Consider the following 24,112-nt stretch of genomic DNA (forward strand, 5'->3'; position numbering starts at 1 on the left):
AGACAGTATTTGGCGCCAGTGGCTTTGCAAAACTAAAACAAAAAGAATTGACAGTTCAGTGTAGACTAAGTGTGTACTCAATATGTACTTTGATAGGCAAGTACAATTAGAATATTGTCACTTCAAACAGGAGGGACGTAGAAGGGTGCATGTGTTGAAACATGGCACATTCAAAGTTGTGCGAGAAATAGGTTTGTGCGAATATTCGAACGAATAGTTGAGTATTCTCTTCGATTCAAATTTAAATTATCGAATACTTTCAAAGTATTCACAATGAACGAATAGGTGTATATTAATCCGCATGTCACCGCCTCTAAAAGTAGTTTCACTGCAATGTAGGAGTGCTAAGCAGTGAAAACACTTATTGAAAAAATTCGCTTTGCCGTGAAGCCCCCCTTCAAATTTAAAGGGGCCCTGCAACACTTACTGAACATGGTCAGAAAATGCTGCCGATCAGTAGTTAAGGCTACCGAGAACACGCGAAACAAATATTGTAGCACAGCACGCAGCCTCTAATTCACAATAAATGTTTAAAGCTAAATATTGCTTTCTTTCCTCGGCAAATGTCACCATAAGCTCAAAAATCACTTGTCACAGCCAAGAAGGAATATACGGCTATGGTCATAGGTATTGGCCGATTTGAGCATGGCAAACTAGTCATTACCAAGGCTGCCGCTTGTCCACGAATACGTGCGCGACCGCACTGAAAAGCCGTGTATTCGAAGAAAAAAAAAGTGCTCAAGTTCACGAGGTGCGTGTGAAGCATTTTCTTTCGCCGTGCCATTCCTCCCTGCTTTGCTTCCAACTATTTCATTGGGACGAGAAGAGAGAATGCAATTGCAGCATGCAACAAATTTTTGGAACTCTGCTTGTACAGGAATGATTCTAGAAACTTTGCAGCGGTAAATTTGTGAGGCAACAAGTGTGCTTACTGGCTCCATGGCGACTTGAAAAAGCGTTGCAGGGCCCCTTTAAAAGAACATGTTACCCTCAAATCAATTCTTCATTTTATTAAGCTTGTTATGACGGCTAATAAATGACGGTATAATAAACTCTAAAACCTTAAGTATCTTACAGGTTATCACTCGCATCCTACTGAAACTACTACTCAAAGTTGTTTTGACTTCCTTTGAACAAAAAAAATGGCATTTGCATAGAGCCCCTATTTCAATTCTTTTCTTTATTCAAAAGAAATATTGTGCAGGTTAGTTGGGTCAGGATAAATAGTCCCTTTATTTTTATATGTCATACATACCATTCAAATTCTATTCGAAATTATTCGATCAAGATCACTATTCGCTTCGAACCGAAAATTCACTATTCGCAGAAGCCTAGCGAGAACTACATAGTCTAAATATCCACAGCACTTGCTTTTTTCTTAATGCTGTCTTGTAAACTGTCACTTTATGACTGAGGCTATGGTGAGCTTCTTTAATATTAGATATGAATGAGGAGTATCTACAAGTTGAAATTTGCCGCAACCACTACCTCATAAACCGCTGAAGCTTAGGTAAAGGAACTAGCTTGCGCAGGCTAATCGCGTAAAAGCAAGTGAAGACATCGAACAGGTCTGTTTAATTCACCTGCAACACTCTGAACAAATTTTGCATTGGCGCACAACAAGTTCAGAAACTGTGCAGCTTCAATTCAGAGGCTCTGGCACAATACAATGTCAGAAACGAATACGTAATTAGGTGCTCACAAATTGAAGGCCTTCTGTTGTGCATGCTTGGTGTGCTGCTCTGTCCACAAGAGCTACCTATAGAGACAACTTGGCTCATGTGTTGCCGTTATGTTGCATATATGCAGCATTTGCGTTAAAGTGGGCTTCAAACAATGCATGCGTTTATGTACTGCATTGCTGCAATTCTTCACCAATAACGGGTAATTAAGACTACGCGACTTCATAAATTGTTTGCCGGTTATAAGTGGTAGCAAGTGCGTAGCTTTTGTAATCCGTATGTGCCATACACATAACGGCATCAAATACAGTACACTTTTTAGGCAAAGACACTTGAGACACAACCGACCAGACAAAGCAACAATGTCGCACGTCAGTTGGTCCATTAACAGCACTGGATATCCATCGACGGGGCGATACAACCTCACGAAAGAAGAGCCTTCCTGTAACAACCGGTGCTTCACGGGAAATCTCAATTTCATAGTTACGAACACAGCTATGACACACTAGCAACTAAAGTTGGAAATGCATTCCGCAATCATCACACGAAGAATGTGTGAGTGTGGAATCCTTAGCCTTGTCAGCTAAAGAAAAAAAGGTATTTAGAATCTACACTTTCACATTGGCAGGTGGTTATTGTCGTAGTCAGTGAAGACACGGGCATGAGCTGTGCTGTATCTTTACACGATGGTTTCTAGGTTTCATCGATCTACTGTTATTGCACAAATGGCATGTGTGATTGCAAATAAAACATTAGTTGCAAGTTAGCACTTTGTGCATCTCTCTTTTGTGTCCTTGTCGTGGCGCGCTATAGCCATATGAATGATGAACCTCAACCAACTAGTCCTGCACCGTGACTAAGCAAAAAAAGCGGCATGTGGTTGATGTCGCCACTGTTGCTCAGCTCAACAGTTTTTATAGCAACAGTACATAAAACGTTTTTCGATCTTGAAGTTATGTGATCCCGCCAATAGGTAACCACTGACATCGCCACGCCAACAGCTATGTGTCGCTACTTTATCTGGTCGAATGCACCTCGCAAGTAAGCCGAGGAGTGTGCTCACCAAAACAGTGCATGTCTTACCAGTGGTGCTAACTTGGTGAAAAAGTCACTAATTTAGCATCTTTTCAGTCGTGCTAGCGACGATTCTCTCTCTTTCAAGTGTTGGCGACTTTTTTGAGGACTTTCAAAATTTTTTGGGTAGAGTGTTACAAAACAGAGATAGAAAATTAGGAAACTGTGACAATAGAAGAATGCTCAGAACAAGCTTCAATAGGATAAAGCATACGGAATCAGGCTGCTTGTGACGCTCAGCGATTCACAGTTGCGTAGTTCGGAGGTAGCAGCTCAGTCCAACTTCATTCGTCGCATGAGCAATTGATTTCAAACATCGTTGAAATAAAAAGCAATCTCTTCACGTGCCTTATCAAAACATTTTCACTTGCTTTATCAAATGAAAAATTAAATACTCAAAAAAAAATCATCATCCTCATCATTTAGCGACATTTGGCTAAAATTGCCGACTTTTCGGAAGCGTCCTGATGACTTTGCCAAAAAAAAGTTAAAACCACTGTGTCTTACACCATGGTCCACATCTACTCATGTTGCTGCAGCCTTTATCAGCTTCTCTGAGGTATCAACACAGGTCATTTGCAGTACGTCCAGGCAATTTGCAAGGTGTAAATGAAGGGAAAAGTAAAATAAGTCAAGTGCTTCCAAGCGCACATACCAAGAAACATGCTTTCAAAGAACACCAAACAAATATTTCTTTCTGAAAAATTTTAATATGATACACTTTTTTTCTTTCTTTAACAAGGCGCAGAAATATGGCTTTTCCACGTCTAGCATCGGACAGCGATGGGAAACGTGATGCGTGCCTCGGCAAGGACAGGTCAAGCTTCAATTTCACAGCAATTTGTTAACTGTACATATCGTTTACCCCACAACAAAAACAGAGGGCACAGCAATTCGCACATTTCACACACGATGCACATAGACACCTGATATTTAATTGCTTTTTATTTATATATAATGAAATTAACTAGAAAGGGACAAAAGCTAACCATGTACACCAAAGACTGTTGATGAGATAAAAAATAACCTCGTCTAGCATAAATCTTGAACGTTTTCACTCACCCCACAAAGAATGCCACTGCTATTGCAGTGGTATAGAATTAAAATATCCCCCTCCACGCTTTGTGGGGGAAAAAAAAGGAAGTACGAAATATGGTCATTGTGACAAACGTTTCTTTCATACATACACCATCAACACTGACAAAACGTTAATAACAAGTTGCACATAGTATTTTTTTTTCTTTTACACTGGGAAACCACTTTTCATGCTGTTTTCATCCAAAAGTGCTAAACGAACCTTGGAACATCCCCCAAATGTTGCTCCTCTACTTCTACAAATAAAGCCGACTCGCCGGAACACTTTGGCAACCTTTATCCAGACAAGGTTTCTTGAAGAACACAGCATGGACACACTGCTGTTTACTCGTCTGCTTTCTGAGTGATGGAAGAAGAAATTGAAGTAGAAGCTCAGCAGATTGTGTGCCACTCTACCCCTCGTTTCAGAAGACTCGAGAGCAGAGTCTCATCCCCGATATTAAGAGTCGGTCGAAAGTGACTCCCATAGAAATAAGCACGTGCGTAGCTATTTACATAATGCTAAAGTGGCTGGTGGCACAACACGACTTTACTTTCCCACCCTTTTCCCCCTCTTCTTTTTTTAGTTTCTTTTGAGTCCCTTGTTGTCCGCACGCGCAACTCCCCCACCTTGGGTCTTGTGCGCGCGGCGGCCGCAGTCACTTGGCGCTGAATGTCAGCACATACTTCACGGTGTACGCGAACGCTGCGAAGCCAACGATGACGAAAATGTTGGCAAGGGTGCTTCCCAAAAGGCCGTACCCTTGGTCGCCAAGGCTGCTGCCCGACAGGCTGCGCTCGGCCAGGTACGCGTTCTGCGCCTCCACTTCCGTTTTCCTCTTTTGTATCTGCTCCTTGATTTCCTGCACAAATGTTCAAATTAGCAGCGTCACCCTCCGAATTCCGGTTCATACCAAAACAAGAGAAGGAAACGTAACTAATGTTGGTGGGCGAGTTGGGTCAACGATTCTCGGCTCACATTGCAAGCACAATGTAAACGACGTGCAGAGAAAAGGCGTAAGCCCCACAAGCACTGGACTACACTAGAAGTTATGGCAAGGCACAGCAAGCAAGACCCTTACAATGCCGCACTTCTATGATTATTGCCAGCTGAACCTTCGACTAAATGTACATCCTGATCAATGCTACTTGTTTTACTGGTATGGAAAGTACAATGCAAATCGTTAAATGAAAGACAATACCATATAAGAGAAAAATAAACATGCAAGCAATGGGACACCTTGGAACATGCAGTTTCCAAGTTTCATCACATCTCAGAAGCAATGGAGATCATGTGCAGCACTGTCATCTGTGAACGAATAAAGCACAATGATTCCATAAAGCCTTTTTATGATAATTCTTAAATGCCCCTCGTATACATTACATATATATATATATATATATATATATATATATATATATATATATATATATATATATATATATATATATATATATATATATATATATATATATGTATGTATATATGTGAAATGTCTTCCTGTAACTAAAGAAGACACGATGACCTACAGTCCCACCAAAAAGTGTTCTGGCATGCGAGCTTCAAACGGGGAGTGTAAAAGTGCTTTCAAAGGCCGACCTTTGTAGACACGTACCACATGCTGGATTTTCAATTTTTCACTTACTTTCAACCATACCGCAACATGAACATTCTATCAAACAACTGACCTCACAATGCCTCGTTTTTTTTCTTCTTTAAAACATTTCACTCAAGTGCAGTAGTGATGCATGGGATCCAAGAGAGTGATTACAACAATACATAGGTTCTGTACAAGAACCCCAGTGGGCCTTCGTTTACCTCAACCAGGTCGGGAAACAACTCGCAGAACATTTCATCTTTCAAGTTGAACTCTAGGCTCTCCCTCGCAAGTTGCCTCTTCTGCAATGAGAAAAAAATGTAGAAGGAACACAGCCAATTTCGCCAGGCATCATTGTGTCATACATTACTGCACAACAAGCATGCGCTCTTTGATATCAAAAAAATAAGAAGAAGAGGCTTGGCCGACTCACTTCTCTGTCGGTCGTGTCAATACTTCCCAACGTCGGGTTTTTTTCCACCTGCGAGCATTGACAAATGCAAGTAGGAGTCGGTCATCCAACATCACCGAAAGTAAACGTCAGGCACATTCCGCTAGCTGACCTAAGTCTCCCTTTCTTTTCGCTCCGCTGAAGCACGCGTTTTCCTGCAGTTACGCTGTAAGAAAACTAGCAGTTTCACTGGGTAATTTGCGATTAGTTTCCTCTCTTGTTACCTCCATTCGCCAATGAAGCGCCTATTCAACTGTATTTCTCTAAATTAGACTTGTGCCAATAGTAAATTTTGGATTTAAAGCAAATTCGAAGTGAATAGTGATTTGATCGAATAATTTTGAAAAGAATACGAATTGTGTAATCACTTACTGTAAAGAAATATGAGTATATTGTTCATAACCGAACTAACCTACACAATATTTTTTTTTTTTTTACTGAAACGAGGCATGTGCAAATTTCATTTCTTTTTGGTTCAAAGAAAGTGGAAGCAACTTCGAATAGTAGCAGGATTTGAGTCTCAGTAGAATGCAAGTGATGACCTGTAAAATATGTTACATTTTAATGTTCACTATACCTGGAGCATAAAGCTGGTATAACAAGCTTTTGAACTTATAGAATGATGAATCGATGAGAAGGCAACGTGAACACTTAAGGGAGGCTTTGCAGCAGTGCGGATATCACCTAGATAGGAGCGTTCACGGTACAACACCCTTTCGCTGCATTGAAACCACCTTTATAGGAAGGTTACATGCGGACACCTATTAGTTGATTTCGAATACTTCTAAATTTCCAGTAATTTTAATTTGCATCGAAACGATGTCGAATACCGCAATATTTGTCAGAATATTCGAAGTAGTCGAATGTTCGCACAAGCCTACCAAAAATGCATCAGCTAATGGTCACTGGATTAGTTCTGTACATAAGAAGATCCACTAAGCAATACAGAGCCCATTTCATATTGCTAATACACACTTAATGCATAGTATCTGACAGCTCACGGGGGACTTAGGCCAACTACTCCAGAATGACCGGTGAAATTTGCCATAAGGGTACTGACAGTGCTACTTTGTTAATTAACATTGTCCTTTACCATGAAGCTTAGCAGCCCGGTCAGGATGGTGGCAACGGACCATGCGGGGTTCCAGCTGTCTGGATGGAAGTCCGAGATGCTGAGGCAGAGGCGAGTGTTGCACTTGAACCGGCCGCTGGGGGTGATCATCAAGATGCTGGGTGGCTTAAAGGGGAACTCGGCCGGGAACATGAGTTTCCCATGGTAGATGCCATCTGTGATGCAGTGAAAAGCCAAAACTGCATCTTCCCAAGGTAAAACATTTCCAAGGTAATGGAATAGAAGCTTGATCAAGTTGGTAGAGATGCATACATGTGAATGCATGCGCTTCATTCTGTTTAAGCTATACAGAAAAAAAGTAGATGGCACGGGTGCCATGTGCAAGCCCCCCAAACTTTACCTAGATTCATGCAGATGCAACTCATTGTGGCACATACAGTAGAAGGGTAGCTACCTCTCATTTTCTAATGTGGAATGCTTTAGCTATTTCTCGCATGATTTGATGACAGTGTTACAAAAGAATCACTGTATACTTAAAAAGAAAAGACAAAGTCGCACTCACTGTATAGGCACAAAGCGTGCCATTTTCGTCCACTCCTTTAGTCATTCATGCAAACATTGCGAAGCGTAATCATTTACAGATATGAATCCGAAGGTACATTTTATAGTCCCCAAGCCATTTCATGATGGGCCTTATGTTCAAGACTGTCGCACGGTGAAGATTGCCAGCAGTTTATGCACACTCCCCCTCGAACTTGTGATGAGGGGGGAAGAAAGGTGGATCCACAGAGCAATATTTCACATTATGATTTAACAGTGGTCCAATGAGAGATGTCATCGAAGCCAACACTTTTACAATGAAACTTCTCGTGACAACATTTACATGATTTGCTTTCACTCACATTCAATGAGGAAAGAGAACAAGCAGGTGCAAAATTGCACCACGAGAAGTCTTATGTAGACACATACAAAAACACAGCATGTTCTCTCCCGACAATAAGGGAAAGAGGGGTGCTATACAAGATTACAACTTATGAAAAAAACAGCTCCACTGCTGAAACGTCAGCTCCGCCCACAATACCGCCTGCCCTCTGCCTGTGAGAGACTGTCGCGCTAGCCAGTTTCCGCTTGAGCTGTAATTACTTCACTCGGCTGCTGCAAATACTACACATAATAAGAGTTAAAGATTGATCATTACTGCCTAAATAATGCATGGCTAAGCAGTATGGATGAAAAGCAACGTCAATATGAAATGAGTAGGCACTACTAGATGGAGCATTTACGGAAGTCCTCCGTGGGAGGGACAGTGATGGCTGCGGGCGAGCTGGCACTTTTTCTTAGGTTGTAATTCAGTATAGCAAGACTGCTGTCATTTCATCCAAGACATCGCGAAGAACATTCATTTGTATGGTAAATTATGCGAGCCAAAATGGTAGTTTCAAGGTGGGGCTATAGTAATTGTTTGGATTTTACATACTGAAACCTCACTATGATTACGAGTCATGCCACGGTCGAGGGCCCCGGATATTTCGACCACCTGAGGTTCTTTAACATGCAACCAAATCTAAATACGCGGGCTATATTCCCCCTCTATCGTAAATGCGGCCGGGGCAGCAGAAATTTGATCCTGAGCTCGTGTGTCGTAAGTTCTGATCAAAGCGAGGTCTTTTGCTCACTGGGAGAGAGCGTCAGAGACACAGACCACATCCTAAGAACAAAATCCATAAACTACCTATTCACTGTACAATTTCCCTGCGGTGTAACCTCAGGTGTAGAAACCGGCATAGACCGTGGAGGGGGGGGGGGGGGGGTAATTTTACGTGTGTGTGTGTGTGTATACACACACACACACGCAATAAGACAAATCTATGACGAACATACATAAAGCATGGTTGAACCCTACCTCCATAAAAAGATTTCTGGCTACGCTAATGGTTGTAGGCATGGCCTTTAACAGAAGCAGGCTTTCCTGCCATTATCTACACATACAATGCTTTGGCAATTTGAAATTCCTGTTAACTTGGACAAGTCTCAATATTCTGGCTTCCCAGCAACGTAATTGATGTGCATCACATATAAACAAGCATCAGCTCCGAAAACTGAACAGCAGAGGAACAACACTTCCTTCTCGGTTCTATCAGCTCGAAGAATAAAATGAATTTTCACAAAGCCGATGTAACTAGAGAACAAACTAAAAAAAAGAAAATATGTACAGATGTCCATATTTACATGCAAAGGAGGCGAAATGAGCTTACCTTCGTATGGCGTGTTTTCTGGCCCTCGTACAACATAATGCCTGCAACAGAACATTGACACCTTAAAGTCACCGGGATGAATTTGCTGCCAAGCTCTAGGCACCAATGTTCTATAGTGATGCGCAGTAGAGTTGAATTATAAAACTGGTTTATTTAAAGCTCTAGCACTACATGACTGAGCAACGCCATATAAGCGTCGTACCGCACTCCAAGTCACGCATCCGATCGAGCATTGAACATATCTCCCGAAAGAAGGGATAAAGGTGGTCAGTTCAGATGAATTTGGATCCACCTTGATTTGGTAAAATCTAGAGTACGCATCGAGTTTTGAGATATACTTCACTCCTCCGAGAAGTCCCAACATGTTTCTACGCTTGGAATGGGAGATGTCCTTTGAGAATCCCTCTGTTAAGCATCGTGTAACCCAAGCAAAGCCTGACGTCGCCATTTTTTTTTTGGGGGGGGGGGGTATGACGACTATTGGTGGACACCAAGGTGACGGAGCTTGGACTTTCTTTCTGTCGCTCCTTGATTCTCCTGCTTTTTCAGCTCAGTCATAACACCGTCATGCAGTGGAATGAGAATAGACCCTCGAGATGTTACAGTGAAAAGCACAGCGTTTCGCTTCCATCTGATGGCGAAACAATGCTCAATATCACTGAGGCCAGAGACGAGTTGCGAACACTTTACGAGTAGAGCTTCAGAGTTCTGTTTAAAGGAAAGATCGCTCACCCATCTCAATACGTCGAGCTTCTCTATTAGACCTAAGCCCAGAAATGGCTCGCTGAGGTTTCAGAAATGTAAAATCTCTCCGAGGTGGCTGCTCCCCCGTAAACGACAGTTCTTGCAATCATCCCTAACACATGTAACTCTTCGTTAGTAGGCCCATAGAGTTTCTCACAAAGTAACCACCATCTATGCGAATTTCTTGCTCTGTTGGAGCGCTGGGAATGATAGTATATGTGTCTGCGAGGCTTGTGTTGAGCGAGGCTTCGGCTCAAAAGCAAATACGACTGCGTAAATAAAGCTTCTCCAAAACAATACGTTTAAAAGTGGATCTCATTCAGCGTATTATATTCTAAACTAAAAGTCTACACACCTTGACAGCACAACCAATCAACGGAAGAAAGAAATAAACAACATAAGAAGGGTGGAGGGAACGCTCGCTTTGTCATCTGCCTGCCAAGTTTAGTGGCCGTTGGTTACTTCTTACGCTTCCTAAAATTGTACAGCAGCAGCAGGTTCCAGAGTTAAATAAAACATGTTTCTGTGCAATTACAAAAATAAATAGCTTATTACATGCTCTTTTAGTAAGAAATCAATCATTGCATTTCCGATGGAGGCGGAAATGTTGTAGGCCCGTGTACTCAGATTTGGGTGCACGTTAAAGAACCCCAGGTGGTCAAAATTTCCGGAGCCCTCCACTACGGCGTCTCTCATAATCAAATGGTGGTTTTGGGACGTTAAACCCCACAAATCAATCAATCAATCAAGAAATCAATCATTTTAACTTCAAGCCAGACGCCTCTTTGAGGTATACAAATCCGAGTCAAGTTCGAAGCTCACATATCCCGTCAATCCCTTGCATCTAGCAGCTCACTAGCGCCAGATTTCCTCCTAGGTAAGTTTGTGAGAAACTCTATGAGTAGGCTCGATGAGGAATTTGTAAGACTCAGGCAGTACAGCTGATGAGCCGAGTTTGATATACGTATCCTCCGGCAGAGCATCAGTGTCCAATCGGAACTGTACCTTCTGTCCGTTGACGCATAAATGTTCACTCTGCGGGGTCGTTCCACTGCTTGTGATCGCTCCCAGGAAGCTCACACTTTCCAGAGGCATGCTTGATTGTAGATGAAGTACGCGTAATGATCGGCACACAGTGGCAAATTGTACTTTTTCGTGGCACTTCTTGCAGTTCGCTTTTTAACGCTGGACATCCTATTCTGGGATGCGTTTCTTGTTTACCACATCAGCCCCATTAACGCCGAGCATGCGATTGCCAAATTGGTTTGAACCTGCTGTGGACATGTTGTAGTTGGTTAGCTGTATGAAGAGAATCGATGGCAGCTATTGCTTCTGTGAAGCCAGCAGCAAGAATATGTGGTTGCTGCTCGAGGACTTCATACTGCTTAGCGCAAACCGCTGCTTTCTCCAGTGTGAGGTCTTGTTCAAGCTGAAGTTTCGTTGACAACTTTTGGTCACGCACACCGATGACAATCTTGTCATAGAATAAATTGTCCTTTAAGTCGCCTTAGTCGTACCGCTCGGCTAAAGTATGCAGGGCTGTGATGAAGTGCATCATTGCCACACTTTTGTCTTGGATGCGGCGAATAAAGAGGCTCTCTCATATATGATGTCTTTCTTGATGATGAAGTGACTGTCGAGGGCTTCAATGACTTTGGCACACTTCTCCACATTGATGGTCGTTAGACAAAGTGCCGTAAGGATGTTTTGAGCTTTGTCACCCATGATGTAGATCAATGAGTTGACTTGATGAATGTTTGGTAGGTGATGAAGACTACCAGCGGCTCGGAATCACTCCCACCTTCACTTCAAGGCATTCTATTACTCAGCAATGAAGCCGAAGGCTTGAGGAAGTAGAAGTTGGATGCACTGATTACAGTAATCTCTGGTTTCAGTCATGACTGTAGTTTTTGATGAGCAATCTTTTGGCGACATGAGGTATCACTGCTCAAACTTCTGACACCATGTTCTATAGTAATGCGCTGTAGAAATAGTAGAACTGGTTTATTTAAAGCTCTAGCGCTTCATGAATGGGCAACACACTGTATGCATTGTGTCGACCGCTATGCCAGTGAAACATCTAATGCCCCCCCGAGTAGATCACGCGCTTCCTGGATACCTGATACCCTCGAAGCCCTGCCAGGTGAGACTCAAGCCCGTGTGTGTCGCTTTTTCCACCTATCATGCAGCGCATACCAACCATAGGGCATATTCAAGGCCGTCTGCTATTTGTGTCAGGCATAAGAGATGGCGCTAGTAAGCATGCGAAAAAATGAGGTGACTCCCGTCACTGTACCAACTCTACAGGAACATTATAAGGTCAGTTAAGGATAGAGCAGAAACCACTGAAAGATAATTGTTTACTTAGTGATAGCTTCTCAATAGACCTGGGAAGATGTTCCATTGGAGCCATATATTAATTAGCTTCATCAGTAAATGATGGTATTGGTTAGCTCCATTAGTAAAAGTTGAGTGTGGGTGAAAAGCAATGTTACACTGCCTCCAGGATTGGCCCAAATTAGGAAATTCGTTATAAACCACAGTGAAGTCGCCACCAGTGTGGACAGAGGGAGGCAGTATATCCTCTCCTGAAAATTTTTTCTGAAAAAGTACAACAAGGGTTTTGGTTGTTATTAGCATTCTATCACATGGCCCGGCTAACACAATATGAATATTGCACCTTACTTGTCGAGTCAAACCAATCAAAAGCGAACGGTCTTCGTCGTCACGTCACATGACGTCACTACCCATAACAAAAAGTAGCCCATGAGTGTCGCCGTAGTACTAAATCACGGTATTAAAATTATAGCCGTGAATTAAAATTATAGCAGCTTCGATATCGGCGTTGCCGCTTGCGCAACGATATAGGCGCGTTCTACAGCTCCTGAAGAACTGATGAAAAATACATGCTCAAATTGTGTCGCAGGGCCCCTTTAAATGAAGTCTGACACAGGAACGCCACACGCGTTTCTTTGTGAGCAGGTTAATAGTGAATACACACGAACATCGTATTCCAACATGGCTCTCTTCAAAGTACGCAAAATGAAGTTTTAATTAGGTGACAGCACTTGAGCAAAAAATGTCAAACAAAAGTCCCGGCAAACACGGTCGTCTTTCAAGGCGTTGTCGACATGCGAAGCACGTCGGCTGCTACTAACAGGCGCTTTCTCGACTGACTTCTTAAAAAGCCCGATTTACAACTGCCGTGCAATGTCCTGGCCGTGAAAGAAAAATGACAAAGTGACTTACCACTCGAGTATGTTTGATGGCAGGGGGTGAGCTATAATGTAGGGTACCGGATCCCTGACGAGCCGCAGATAATCTTGGCGAAGTCTTTGAGCAGCCGTGTTGTACTTCTTGTTCATCCCAGCTGCCGCGACCTGCGCAGGCCCAGTAAGCGCCTTTTGAGACGAAACAGATGTGCGGCCGCCGATTCAATCTCATTTAACAAGACAAGGGCAACGCGCACAGGCGGTAACAGGCGAACGACGCATCCGAATAGAAACAATCGCGCTCAACACGGCAATAATCAGCGGCCAGTCGATGCAAAACTCGGGCAGTCAGATTTCCGGATTACCCCGCGCGCAGAAAGTAGTTGAACAGCACGAATTCCTTGACGCGTCCTGATTGTTGTTTGGAAGACGCAACCTCGGGGAGGTGAAGACGCCAACAGCAGTGCAGGCGCGACAAGATACGCGACCTTTGACGAACGCGATCACGATTAATTATTGACGTCGAAAGACGTTTCCCTTTTACTTTTAAACTTCCGCTACGGTACACTCGGAACGCGCGGTGTCGCAACAAAATATCTCAGTGTAATCCGTGCGAAGGCTAAACGGGGCCAGTGAGGAATACGTGCACAGCCGTACCGAGCAATTTGTACGAAGCAGCTGAAGCTTAGGCGAAAGCAGGTGTCACTGATCACTGCGTCCCACGCTGGCACACTGCGTAGGTCTACACATCGAAGATGTTTTCGCGATGCCGTAGATCTGAGAACAAACGATTTACACGTCATGAAGTTTGACAAATGCACAGCAGCAGAAACGCAGCACACCGTACGCCATGTTCCGTAGCCAGTTGTCGAAAAGGCGGTTTCGCAAGGACGCCCCAGCAGTTAAAAAAATCAAAATACTAACATCACACGCACAAATTTTACAAATAATTTTAATTTTATAAATAAACTTGCGGGGCGTTTATTTATGTTTAAATTTATCAATCATAATTACCACAATTGTGTTTTGATAATTCCTTTTTTTGCGTTTCGGTGGCTCTCGTACCAAGATGGCCGCTGCCAGCAGATGAGTGCGCTGTCAGCTGCTTTGAAACTGTGGTGATTGATTTTGGAGTACTATGAATGTTCTCGGGTACCATGTTAAAGTCTGTGGCCGCATATATCTGTACTCGTGTAATTCCTGCATAAATAACGTAATTTTTGTACAAACACAAGGCGACACTCAAGGGCATTAAAAAAAAAGCAAGTCGACTCTGTGACCTGCTGAAGTTTCCAGCGTTGCGATCATGAAGTGTTTCCGAACGAAAACGGATCGCGACCCCTACAAACCACGCGCGCTCCAATTCTTCAATCTGTTTAGACCCTTTTGGTTCGTGCTCGGCATCGCCTGCGGCATCCTAGCATGGCGGTACCTCCGCCAGCGGTCGGGCCCGACGGAGAGCTCGGACCCCCACGACATCGCCGTCTTCAGAGACGACGTTTACGAAGGGGCTTTCCTCTTCGTCGCGGTGCTGTCGTACCAGCAGAACGAAGCCCTACGCAACACCGCTCGACGAACGTGGCTGAAGCGAAAGGTCAAGTTCGACCGTCATCGCTTTCCCCTAGTGTACCGCTTCTTCGTCGGCTCTCTGGGCGTATCGAAAGAGCAACGAATCGCTCTGGAGCGCGAAGCGCTCGTTCATCACGACTTGGTCCTCCTCGAAGGCGTGCCCGATTCCTTCGACAACCGGACGTTCAAGGTGCTGCAGGCGTTCCTGTGGGTGCACTCGAACTACAAGTGCAAGTTCTTGCTCAAGGTGAACGACAACTCGTTCGCGATGTTGGACCCCATCGTCTCGGAGCTGGGTGAAGGGCGGTTTGACCCGCGAAATAATTTGCTTCTGTGGGGATTCTTCGCGGGTCATGCGCCGGTGGTGCGAAGCGGCCCGTGGGCCGAGCCGGTGTGGTTTCTCAGCGACCGGTACCTGCCCTACCCGTGCGGCGGCGGCTACGTCCTCACCTGGATGGCGCTCGTCTACATCAGCCACATCTGGAAGCTGCTGGACCTGTACGCCAACGACGACGTTGCCGTGGGCGTCTGGTTGGCGCCGCTGGCGCTAAACAGGAGGCACGACCGTCGCTTCGACACCGAGCGCGAGTCGCGGGGCTGCTTCAACTCTTACCTGGTGACGCACCAACAGACGGCTGCCATGATGGAAGAGAAATACAAGAACCTGGTGGAACACGGCGTGCTGTGCAGAAAAGAGGTGCAACTCAGGATGTCGTACGAGTATGACCAGAATGCCCGACTGTCGCAGTGCTGCTTGCGCAACATCAGCGACATACGAATGCCGAACGGGTGGGAGAGAGAAAAGGAAAGGTGGGGACGTTAATTAGGTTGCAAGTGGTTCGCTACCCTGCACAGAAGCCAATGCTTGGAAACTGGAGAAAGATTTTCGCAGACCGAGCACTTCTACAGCGTGCCGCCTTCCTCAACAGAAAGAGGGGTGCAGCCGATCGGTTGTCGTTGCGCTACGACTGCATGGCCCACTCTGACCAGTACTTTCACAGCTGCAACATTGTGTGCGACTTCCTATGAAAAAGAGTAGTAATAGGCCATGCAACTTAAGGAGAGATGCGATTTGGAAAGAAAGTAGCATTAGTTTGTAGCCTAGGGCAAGGAAGTTTTTCTTTATGCTAATTTAAAATAAGGGATTACTGCTATAGTAAGTTTTGCAGCTTTAGTTTTATGCCATGTCAATGTGTAACGTATAGTTGGGCTAGGACAAACTTTTTATGCCCCTAATCATTTACAATTTTCAGCCATTAATGGCTGATATTGTTCTACGTTGACTGTAGAATGCAAATAACTATCAAGTGAGTGTGTGCACAAGACATTTTAATGGAAAAGAAAAATTTTAATGCTCAAAATCCTCAGTACATACTAATAGTTCATTTTAGGTTTGCAATAATTATAGAGCCGATATCAAGTTTTAAAACAAATACTTGCCCCCTTCACAAGAGACAGAATATGTGGGCAAAATTTTATTCCGATCGGGCTATCAGAATTACCAAAAACGTGATGTCTAAACTCAAGAAGTTGTCCAAAAATTCATCTTGAGAAAAATGCATTTTAAACATAAGTGTTTAACCATCATAGCTGGGCAATCATTTCTTTGGAGTATTTGGCTTGACTGAACTCCTCAATGCTAAAGGCAATGGCAAGTAGCCAATGTGACAATTTCCTGGTGACTTTTGAAAATGAGCTCCTTTTAATCTTTAGTAGCCACCTTGTACAAATCTTTCAAAAGTGATTTCAACCTACTTCGAGTTTAATTGAATTCTTCCGTTTTTTTTTTTTCCTATGAAAATATAGAAACTCTACTTGTGAAAACAAGTAAATTTGAAATAGAAAGGTGTTTTTCGACTCGCATCTCCCCTTAATTAAATAACATCTACTGTAGGAAAAACGGGTAGCTCACGGTGTTGCGAGCTAACCTCTACAAGGTTCACCAAGTGTGTCTGTGTCAGTAATACAGTTAACAACTACAGCTTTTGAAAGACATTTCTTACTTGTCAAGAATGCAGTTACTCGAAAGGCTTCACTGCATTTTTAATATCTGTGATATAAAGTACGTCTTGAATGGTATTGTAATGGCAGTCTGGGGTCAGCAGCGCATGGGTATTTAGAGATTTTACTTGGTGCTTTAAGAGTAATGTGGGTTTATATCACCGGCAGGACACTCCAGAGACCATAATAACGTGGCATTGACCATACATCACTTGAAGGCAGCTGGACACTGTTTGATACGGTGAAATTAATTTGTACAAATTTTCTTGAGTGTGTACAAATCTTCAGCATGACCCTGCCATGCACAATCCTCTCTATACTGTGAGTGAGCATCATGAAAGGTACTACTCTGAAGCAGAGATGTGCATCTGATATAGCCTCCTAGTCGCTTCGTGCATTTGTTGCTCAAATCTGTCCATCGCATCTCGCACATAAGTGACCAGATCTTTTTATGTAACTATTGAGTCAGTAAATCTGGTGATGTTCTGTGTTGGAAAGTATCTTTCTCAATGAATTGTTATGCAAGCATTATTTTGAACTGAGTGATAATAGTCAGGGATCATCTAGAGCTACAGACAGGTGCAGTCTATTGACTGAATGTTTGTTTGGGAAATTAGTTTAGTATGAAAAAAAAAATCTGTACAAGCAGAGCAATGTCAGTCCACTGTCTGATCTACAACAGGAATCTAGAACAAAAGCTATGAAATTCTCATCTTTTGTAAGGTATAAGTTGAAATGGAACTATCCCACAGTAATAGTGAACATTCAAAAGTTTTAGAGAAAGGAAGAAAACTGTCCTAGTAAAGATGTAGCTATAAAATCAAAATCATTTTTTTTTAATTTTTTAATAGAAGAAGTAATCTGACATGTATTATCTCTATTTGAACATGTCTATTTGTTCATGTGTAGGTTAGTTGCTGTATGCATTCATCGATAGCAACATGTAATCATAGCATCTGTTTATAGCAGTTTCATAGCCATCCATCATCATGATCAGAGTAAAGCAGATAAAAGGCCCCGCCGCGGTGGTCTAGTGGCTAAGGAACTCGGCTGCTGACCCGCAGGTCGCGGGTTCGAATCCCGGCTGCGGCGGCTGCATTTCCTATGGAGGCGGAAATGTTGTAGGCCCGTGTGCTCAGATTTGGGTGCACGTTAAAGAACCCCAGGTGGTCGAAATTTCCGGGGCCCTCCACTACGGCGTCTCTCATAATCATATGGTGGTTTTGGGACGTTAAACCCCACATATCAATCAAGCAGATAAAATACCCTGTAGCAGCGGACTATTGTGTTCAGAGTGGGAAACACCATTTTAGTCATGTTAGTAACGAGTTGCTTCTGGCAGTGACAAAGTGTGAATATTGTGCGTCATTACCTACCTTTAACAAAACAGTGCAAATACAGATTTCAGATGCCGTAAATTCACAAGCAGACTGCAAGATGAAATATCTTATAAAATTTGCATGCACCAGATCAGTGTGCGTTGCATGGGCAAAGAACTGATAAAGGCTTACTGAATCGAGGTTGTCAAGACTAGGTAACTCGGTATCTTGTAAGATAGAGTTTGGTGGAAATCCATACATAATCTACATAATCTACAAAAAAACAAAGGCAAATATAGCCTTGAGCATGCTTCAAATTATTTTGAAGCGTATGCCACACAAAATAGCACAAAACAAAGCGCCTTGAAACGTTGATGTGCTAATGTAAACAACCAACAACTGCTTTCATCACGAGTTTGCGTTGCCTACCATGTTCCTAGCGTGTGCCCTCTGTCGCAGTTGTCAATGTGGTGCTTATGCGCATTTGTTAGTGTGCGTGGCATGTATCACTGTATTTTGTGTTCATGTGGCAAGCTGTGTTTCCAAGAAACCATCCTGGTGCTGTGTCTCTTGGTGCTCTAAAGATGTCTGCAAATAATTAATCATTATGAACTAGAGCAGGTGAGGTTCCCAGTCACAGTGAGTGGGTCATTGGCTACTTGCTTATAGCTGCGGAAAAAAAGACGAGATACAAAATTTTTGTGTCAGTACTCATTCGAATGCCGGCCCATTCAGTGCAGTCTGTGTAAGAGCAATTCATGAGAAACAAGAGGAATTGAACAAGGTGCAAGAATAAGGATAGGGCCTTTCTAAAATCTACTAGCAAATAAAGGAAAGGTGTCCAGAAATAATATCCTTTGTGTTCACGGGCGCCGGCTCGGGAGATCAGAATGCCCCCCTTAAACCACACCAGCACTTGCCCGCCACCCAAGCTACACCAGTGGTACCCCATCCCCTCTCAGCCGCGATGGAAGACCAATTTGCACCCCCCCCCAAGACAAAATCCTGCCAACACCCATGTTTGTGCCTAAAAAAAATTGCTAAACGTGGTCTCACGCATTCTGGCTGTTGTAATTTCCTTAGCTAAGTTTCCTTGTACCAAAAGAGAGAGATGGGCTAGTTATTTTGCATTCAGCTGTCAGTCAGTGCTCGTGCTGTCAAATCTTTCTGTGTCCTATTCCTTTCGCACTGTTCTACTATGAAGTGTTCTTTCCCTGCATCCTTCGATTGCAATCCGATGAGTTGTCTACCTTGCCTTAATTGTCTCGATTGTCGTCCTTTTGGTATTATTCAAGGCAACTTTTTCATATTTCACCGTTGATGAATTTCGATGCCACATGTCAAGACAATCTGCCTAAAGGTTTAGTGTAAAACCTTGTTTTTGGTGTTAGCTGCATCATGTGTGGTACAGAACAATCAAGTGAACAAATATTGATTTGCCCGCTGTGTTCAAAAGTGCTTTGTGCTGTTTATAGATTTGTGTGCTCTATTGTAAGCAAGAGGGTTATGAAACATTGATGTACATGAAAAAAAAATTATTTAACTGTGTGAAGAAAAGCATAAGTACTTTATGTATGTGAATCTATTGTGATAAAAGATTAGGCAGTGACTACAGTGACAGGACTCTGCAAGTTTTCGTTCTCACATTTTCCTCTCCCCTTACGGTGGGTGCAGGAGAAGGTAGCAGCGAGAGGGACAGGTGTTTTTTTTTTTTGGGGGGGGGGGGGGGGGTATGGGAAGAATTTTAACTGATGTAAAAACGGGGGGGGGGGGGGGGGAGTGGGTTAATCTGTACTCAAAGCAAATGATGCCGAGGCACCTGAGCTGAGGAGAGAGGCAATATTTTTTTGCGAAAACAGTTGACAAGAGAAGACGATTAAAGTAGCACACACGTTTACCTGGCCTCCTGCAATCATGGCAAGCCCCAAGATTTGGTTCCTTTGTTTTGATATGTGGAGAAACTGAGTGTGTATGGTTTATTGTGTTGGCATTTGCCGCTTCCAAGGCCGATACAGCGTTATCATAACTGCCAGTTATTATGAGTAGTTCTCTCAATAATGGAAAAGAACTTCTGAATCTTTTAAAGGCACTTCGGCGCTTTATGGGCACTTCTCTTCGACTGGCTGGACAAGCCCGAGGCCATTGGGATTCAGAAAATTTTTCTTTTTTTTTAACTTGTTTTTGTACAGTGAGTACATCGCTATCATTAAGTCAAAACAACCGAAATAAAGCACCTTTCAGTTTTCGTGAACGAAACATGCTGGCACCCGGTAATTTCAAAAAAGAAAAAAACACCACTAGCTCTTATCATCATCAAGTTACTACAGTTACGCGAAAAGCCACGCCAAGACAGATATGCAGCCATTAGCAGCCGTAGATGTGCTTGAAAGTCCGCTCTCGGGCGCCGAGCTATGATAGATAGTCTACATGCCATTCGAATCATATAAATTCTGTGCTGGTGAAAAGGTATCCAGTTATAAGACATTAACATAGAAACATCACCAATTCATCTTCTTCCTGAATGCTGCGCGAGCGATGATTCGTACCTTCCGGATGAAAATGCGGACGGACGGAGAGCCGAGTGCAAATGAAGTGAGCTGTCGCACTGTTTTAATTGTTTTACAGCGCCGTCTGTTAAAAAAAAAACAACGTGAAAGCTTGGCGGTGACCGAGCATCATTTATCTTTTGCAAACTAAGCAAGCAAGGCTCGTGCCTACCGTACCGAGCATTGAGAAGATGAAAGTACCACGTCAACTATTACAAGTAATTCATAACTGAGGCACTATAACAAATCTCCACCGGAGCTTCTTATCGGAACTCAGCTCCTTCATGTTTTAAATGTATCGTCATGAACTCGCTTCGTGTGCGCGCCTTACCCGGTCGCTTAGGTCAAAGAGAGCGCGCCTTCTTGGTGCGAGTGATTTGGTTCGTGCTTGGATTCGTTTTCGCGCTGTGGTGCTGCTACGACATGGCAGCGCGCTCCGCGAAGCGTTGGGACAGCAGAGAGGGCGAGGCGTTTCTCTTCGTGGCGATACTGTCGTCCCACAAGACGGAGCATCTTCGAAACGCCGCGCGCCAGACTTGGTTGAAGCTGGCTGTCGCCTCCGAGCGGCGCGTCGTCTACAAGTTCTTCGTGGCTGCAAAGGGGGTGCCGCGGAAGTGGGTTGAGAAGCTCCTCCAAGAGCAGCGTCAGTTCAACGACGTGGTAGTCATCTACGAAGCCGCGGACACGTACGAGACGTTAACGTCGAAGCTGGTATACAGCCTGCAGTGGGTCGTGAAGCACTACTACTTCGACTTCTTGCTGAAGCTGGACGACGATTCGTTCGCCAGAGTAGACGCCATCGCCGACGAGCTGGCACAGTGGAAGCAGGACCATCCGGGCCGGGAACTCTACTGGGGCTACTTTGCCGGAAACGCGCCCGTCTTTACGTCCGGAAAGTGGGCCGAACAGACGTGGTACCTCAGAGACGGCTATTACCTGCCTTACGCGCGCGGAGGGGGATACGTTCTATCTCTTGGTGCAGCGAGACACGTTGGAACCATGGGCGTCATCATCTTCGAACAGTACTCCAGCGAAGACGTCTCAGTGGGCGTTTGGACGGCACCGCTGAGGCTGGAACGCTGGCACGACCGTCGTTTCGACACGGAGTACCGCTCGCGCGGATGCTTCAACTCGTACCTCGTCACCCATAAGCAGACGGCATCTATGATGTACGAGATGTACAGAAACCTCCAACAGGACCGTAAACCTTGTCAGCGGGAAGCGAGGTGGAGGCTCTCGTACGAGTACAACTGGAGCGTCCCGCCTGTGCAGTGCTGCGTACGCAACATGACGGATGCGACTCTGAGGCGGCCCAGGACATTACGCTTGAGGCACAGTCTCTGATTCCACACGTGCTGAGCTTGCCCATTCGTAGTATTCGCTCCTAGTGTCCACGCAAACGCATAGAAAATTCACGTAGTCGACGCCGATCTCACAAGCCAGGATTACATTTGCGTCACCATGTGTGAGCGAATCTATAAACACGAGTGTCACTAGTTCCAAGATGTTTGCAAAGCCCGTTTAGGCAATGATTCTCGAAGGTGGTGTTTTGTAATACTAGTCAGCTGATTCATATGGGTGTCAATGACTACTGTAACACAAGTTTTTTAGCACTGTCCAAACATGACATAAAGCCTGCAAATGCATAGAGCATACATTATTTTAGCACAAATCGTACAGCCATTGCCGGTAAATGTTTGCAGGGTTGACATACAACAGTACAGCAAATGAAACATTCATTCAACATTTAGTTGCTTCAAGTGCAGCCGTGGTAACAACACTATCCTGCACAATAAATTATATGTCAGATCCATCCAGCATTTGGCAAGTACAACCATTGCTACTATGAAAGCAAGAAAAAATGCTTCCTGCTGTAAACCAGTTTACCAAATCCCCATTATTGTGTGGACTTGTCACATTTAATTATTTATTTATTACTAATACTTGAAACATTCTCTGAGAATTTCACTGCCTCTTAGTTACTGAATGAGTTGAGTGCAAGTTTTCTAGCTCCTTCATTATGATGTGGCTTGTTATGTTATTGTGTATGTGTGGCGAATGCGATATCGTAGCCAATAACAAACAAGTAGATAAGACAAGAACAAGGTAAACATTATTAGTGGACGAACTACTTAGCAAGTTTTCCTAAAAACGTGTACAATGGATGCAGATTCTGAGATTTCATAGCTTAAAGTGAACCAATCTACGAGAACAAGCTGCGCTAAAACAACAGTGTGTTCACAGTGCTGTGTGTGCATTCTAATTCAACGAAAGTTATACAAGAAACATGTACATGAACTTTACTGAGATGGCCATTGACAAGAAATATGGCCACTAGGACAATGCCTTAAAAGCAGTTGGAGTTCCTTGTATGTGATAAAAAGTGAAAGCGTGTTGGTAGTTCATTTCCTTACCATCCATCTTCACATTGTGTAGCAACGGTTGCGTGGGTGGCTGGTTTTTCTACATGAAAGTAAATGCAGTATCTACTCTGCAACTGCAGCACAATAGTCTCCTTTCTGATGCTGAAGTCAGTCTTGAGTCTTGAAAGTGTTGTTGAAGACTGCAATCTTCTGGCCAGTCTTGGATGTTACTGGACTAGCTGTCGGCATCTGCAGCCATTAGTAGTAGGATTTTGCTTGCAAGTGAATCAGCTCATCCACTTCAGCTGCTTTAATGAATCAGGATAACATTTTCTGGACATTGTTGCCATGGTGATGCAAGCTGAAAACTGATTTCAAGGTGCAACGCTAAGCTTGCACCTAACATGGCACCTAGCTTATAACACTGTTAAAAATGTGAACAAGCCAGAGAATGCACTAACTGCGGAAACACAATGTCAAATGCCAAAAATGGTCGTTACAAGAGGTTAATGACCTGGCATTCTCTGTCTACACAGCATGCAATGACTTTTCTTGCTTTTAAAACTGAGTTTATACATTGGAAATCAGCAGACACTACAAGTTATATTTTATTCTGAATTTCAAAGTATCAGTTGAATGCAATATTGTTACTCTGTGTTTGTTGTTTTGTTGTTCGTAGCCATTTTTGCTTTTGTTGCTTTGTTTGAGCCTTTGAGAACATACATATTTTCGTCAACGTTTTGCTTCCTTCAAGATGGGCCAATCAGCCTACCTGACCATGTTCAGTCATAGCACTGATCCAACAAACAGTTTACATATGGTGATAAACTATTATACTCTTCTTGCATATGCTTCTGCAATGTTTAGCTACTTGCCTTTATCTTCTACTTAGGCTTTAGCAGTCTCTACTCTGCCATGCACGATGCTGCTCTAATTTACCAATTTTAATAAAATGTGCTACATTTATAGAAAAGTAATGTTTCTAGTGATTACCTCTGTAATTTTTTGCTTGTGGCTTTTTATAGCTAAAACATAAATTAACCCCAATAGCTTTTGAAGTTATGGATTTTTGCAAGTTGGCTGCCATGTGAAAAAAAATTATAGTTACCTACGAAGCAGGGTCCTTATTCACACAAAACCTTTATGACAATA

At 43.5% G+C, this 24,112-nt stretch overlaps 3 protein-coding genes across 3 annotated transcripts; 2 read left to right on the top strand and 1 right to left on the bottom strand.

Annotated features, from left to right (window-relative positions):
• Positions 1-3,907: 3,907 nt before the first annotated feature.
• Positions 3,908-14,019, bottom strand: LOC119180595 (ubiquitin-conjugating enzyme E2 J2). The gene is made up of 7 exons (XM_037431707.2): positions 13,820-14,019; positions 13,200-13,330; positions 9,207-9,247; positions 6,973-7,166; positions 5,862-5,909; positions 5,650-5,730; positions 3,908-4,693 (listed from the first exon to the last, which is right to left on the bottom strand). Exons 2-7 carry the CDS (start codon positions 13,313-13,315, stop codon positions 4,490-4,492), a joined length of 684 nt encoding a protein of 227 aa, XP_037287604.1. The 5' UTR covers positions 13,316-13,330; positions 13,820-14,019; the 3' UTR covers positions 3,908-4,489.
• A 221-nt stretch (positions 14,020-14,240) lies between these two features.
• On the top strand, positions 14,241-19,669 carry LOC119180586 (beta-1,3-galactosyltransferase 6). The gene has a single exon (XM_037431697.2). The coding sequence runs from the start codon at positions 14,469-14,471 to the stop codon at positions 15,552-15,554; it is 1,086 nt and encodes a 361-aa protein (XP_037287594.2). The 5' UTR covers positions 14,241-14,468; the 3' UTR covers positions 15,555-19,669.
• An 811-nt stretch (positions 19,670-20,480) lies between these two features.
• Positions 20,481-22,399, top strand: LOC119180578 (beta-1,3-galactosyltransferase 6). Its single transcript, XM_037431686.2, has one exon. It carries the CDS (start codon positions 20,901-20,903, stop codon positions 21,939-21,941), a length of 1,041 nt encoding a protein of 346 aa, XP_037287583.2. The 5' UTR covers positions 20,481-20,900; the 3' UTR covers positions 21,942-22,399.
• Positions 22,400-24,112: the final 1,713 nt, after the last annotated feature.

The sequence above is a fragment of the Rhipicephalus microplus genome, chromosome 3 (assembly GCF_043290135.1).
Source record: "Rhipicephalus microplus isolate Deutch F79 chromosome 3, USDA_Rmic, whole genome shotgun sequence".
Taxonomy (NCBI): Eukaryota; Metazoa; Arthropoda; class Arachnida; order Ixodida; family Ixodidae; genus Rhipicephalus; species Rhipicephalus microplus.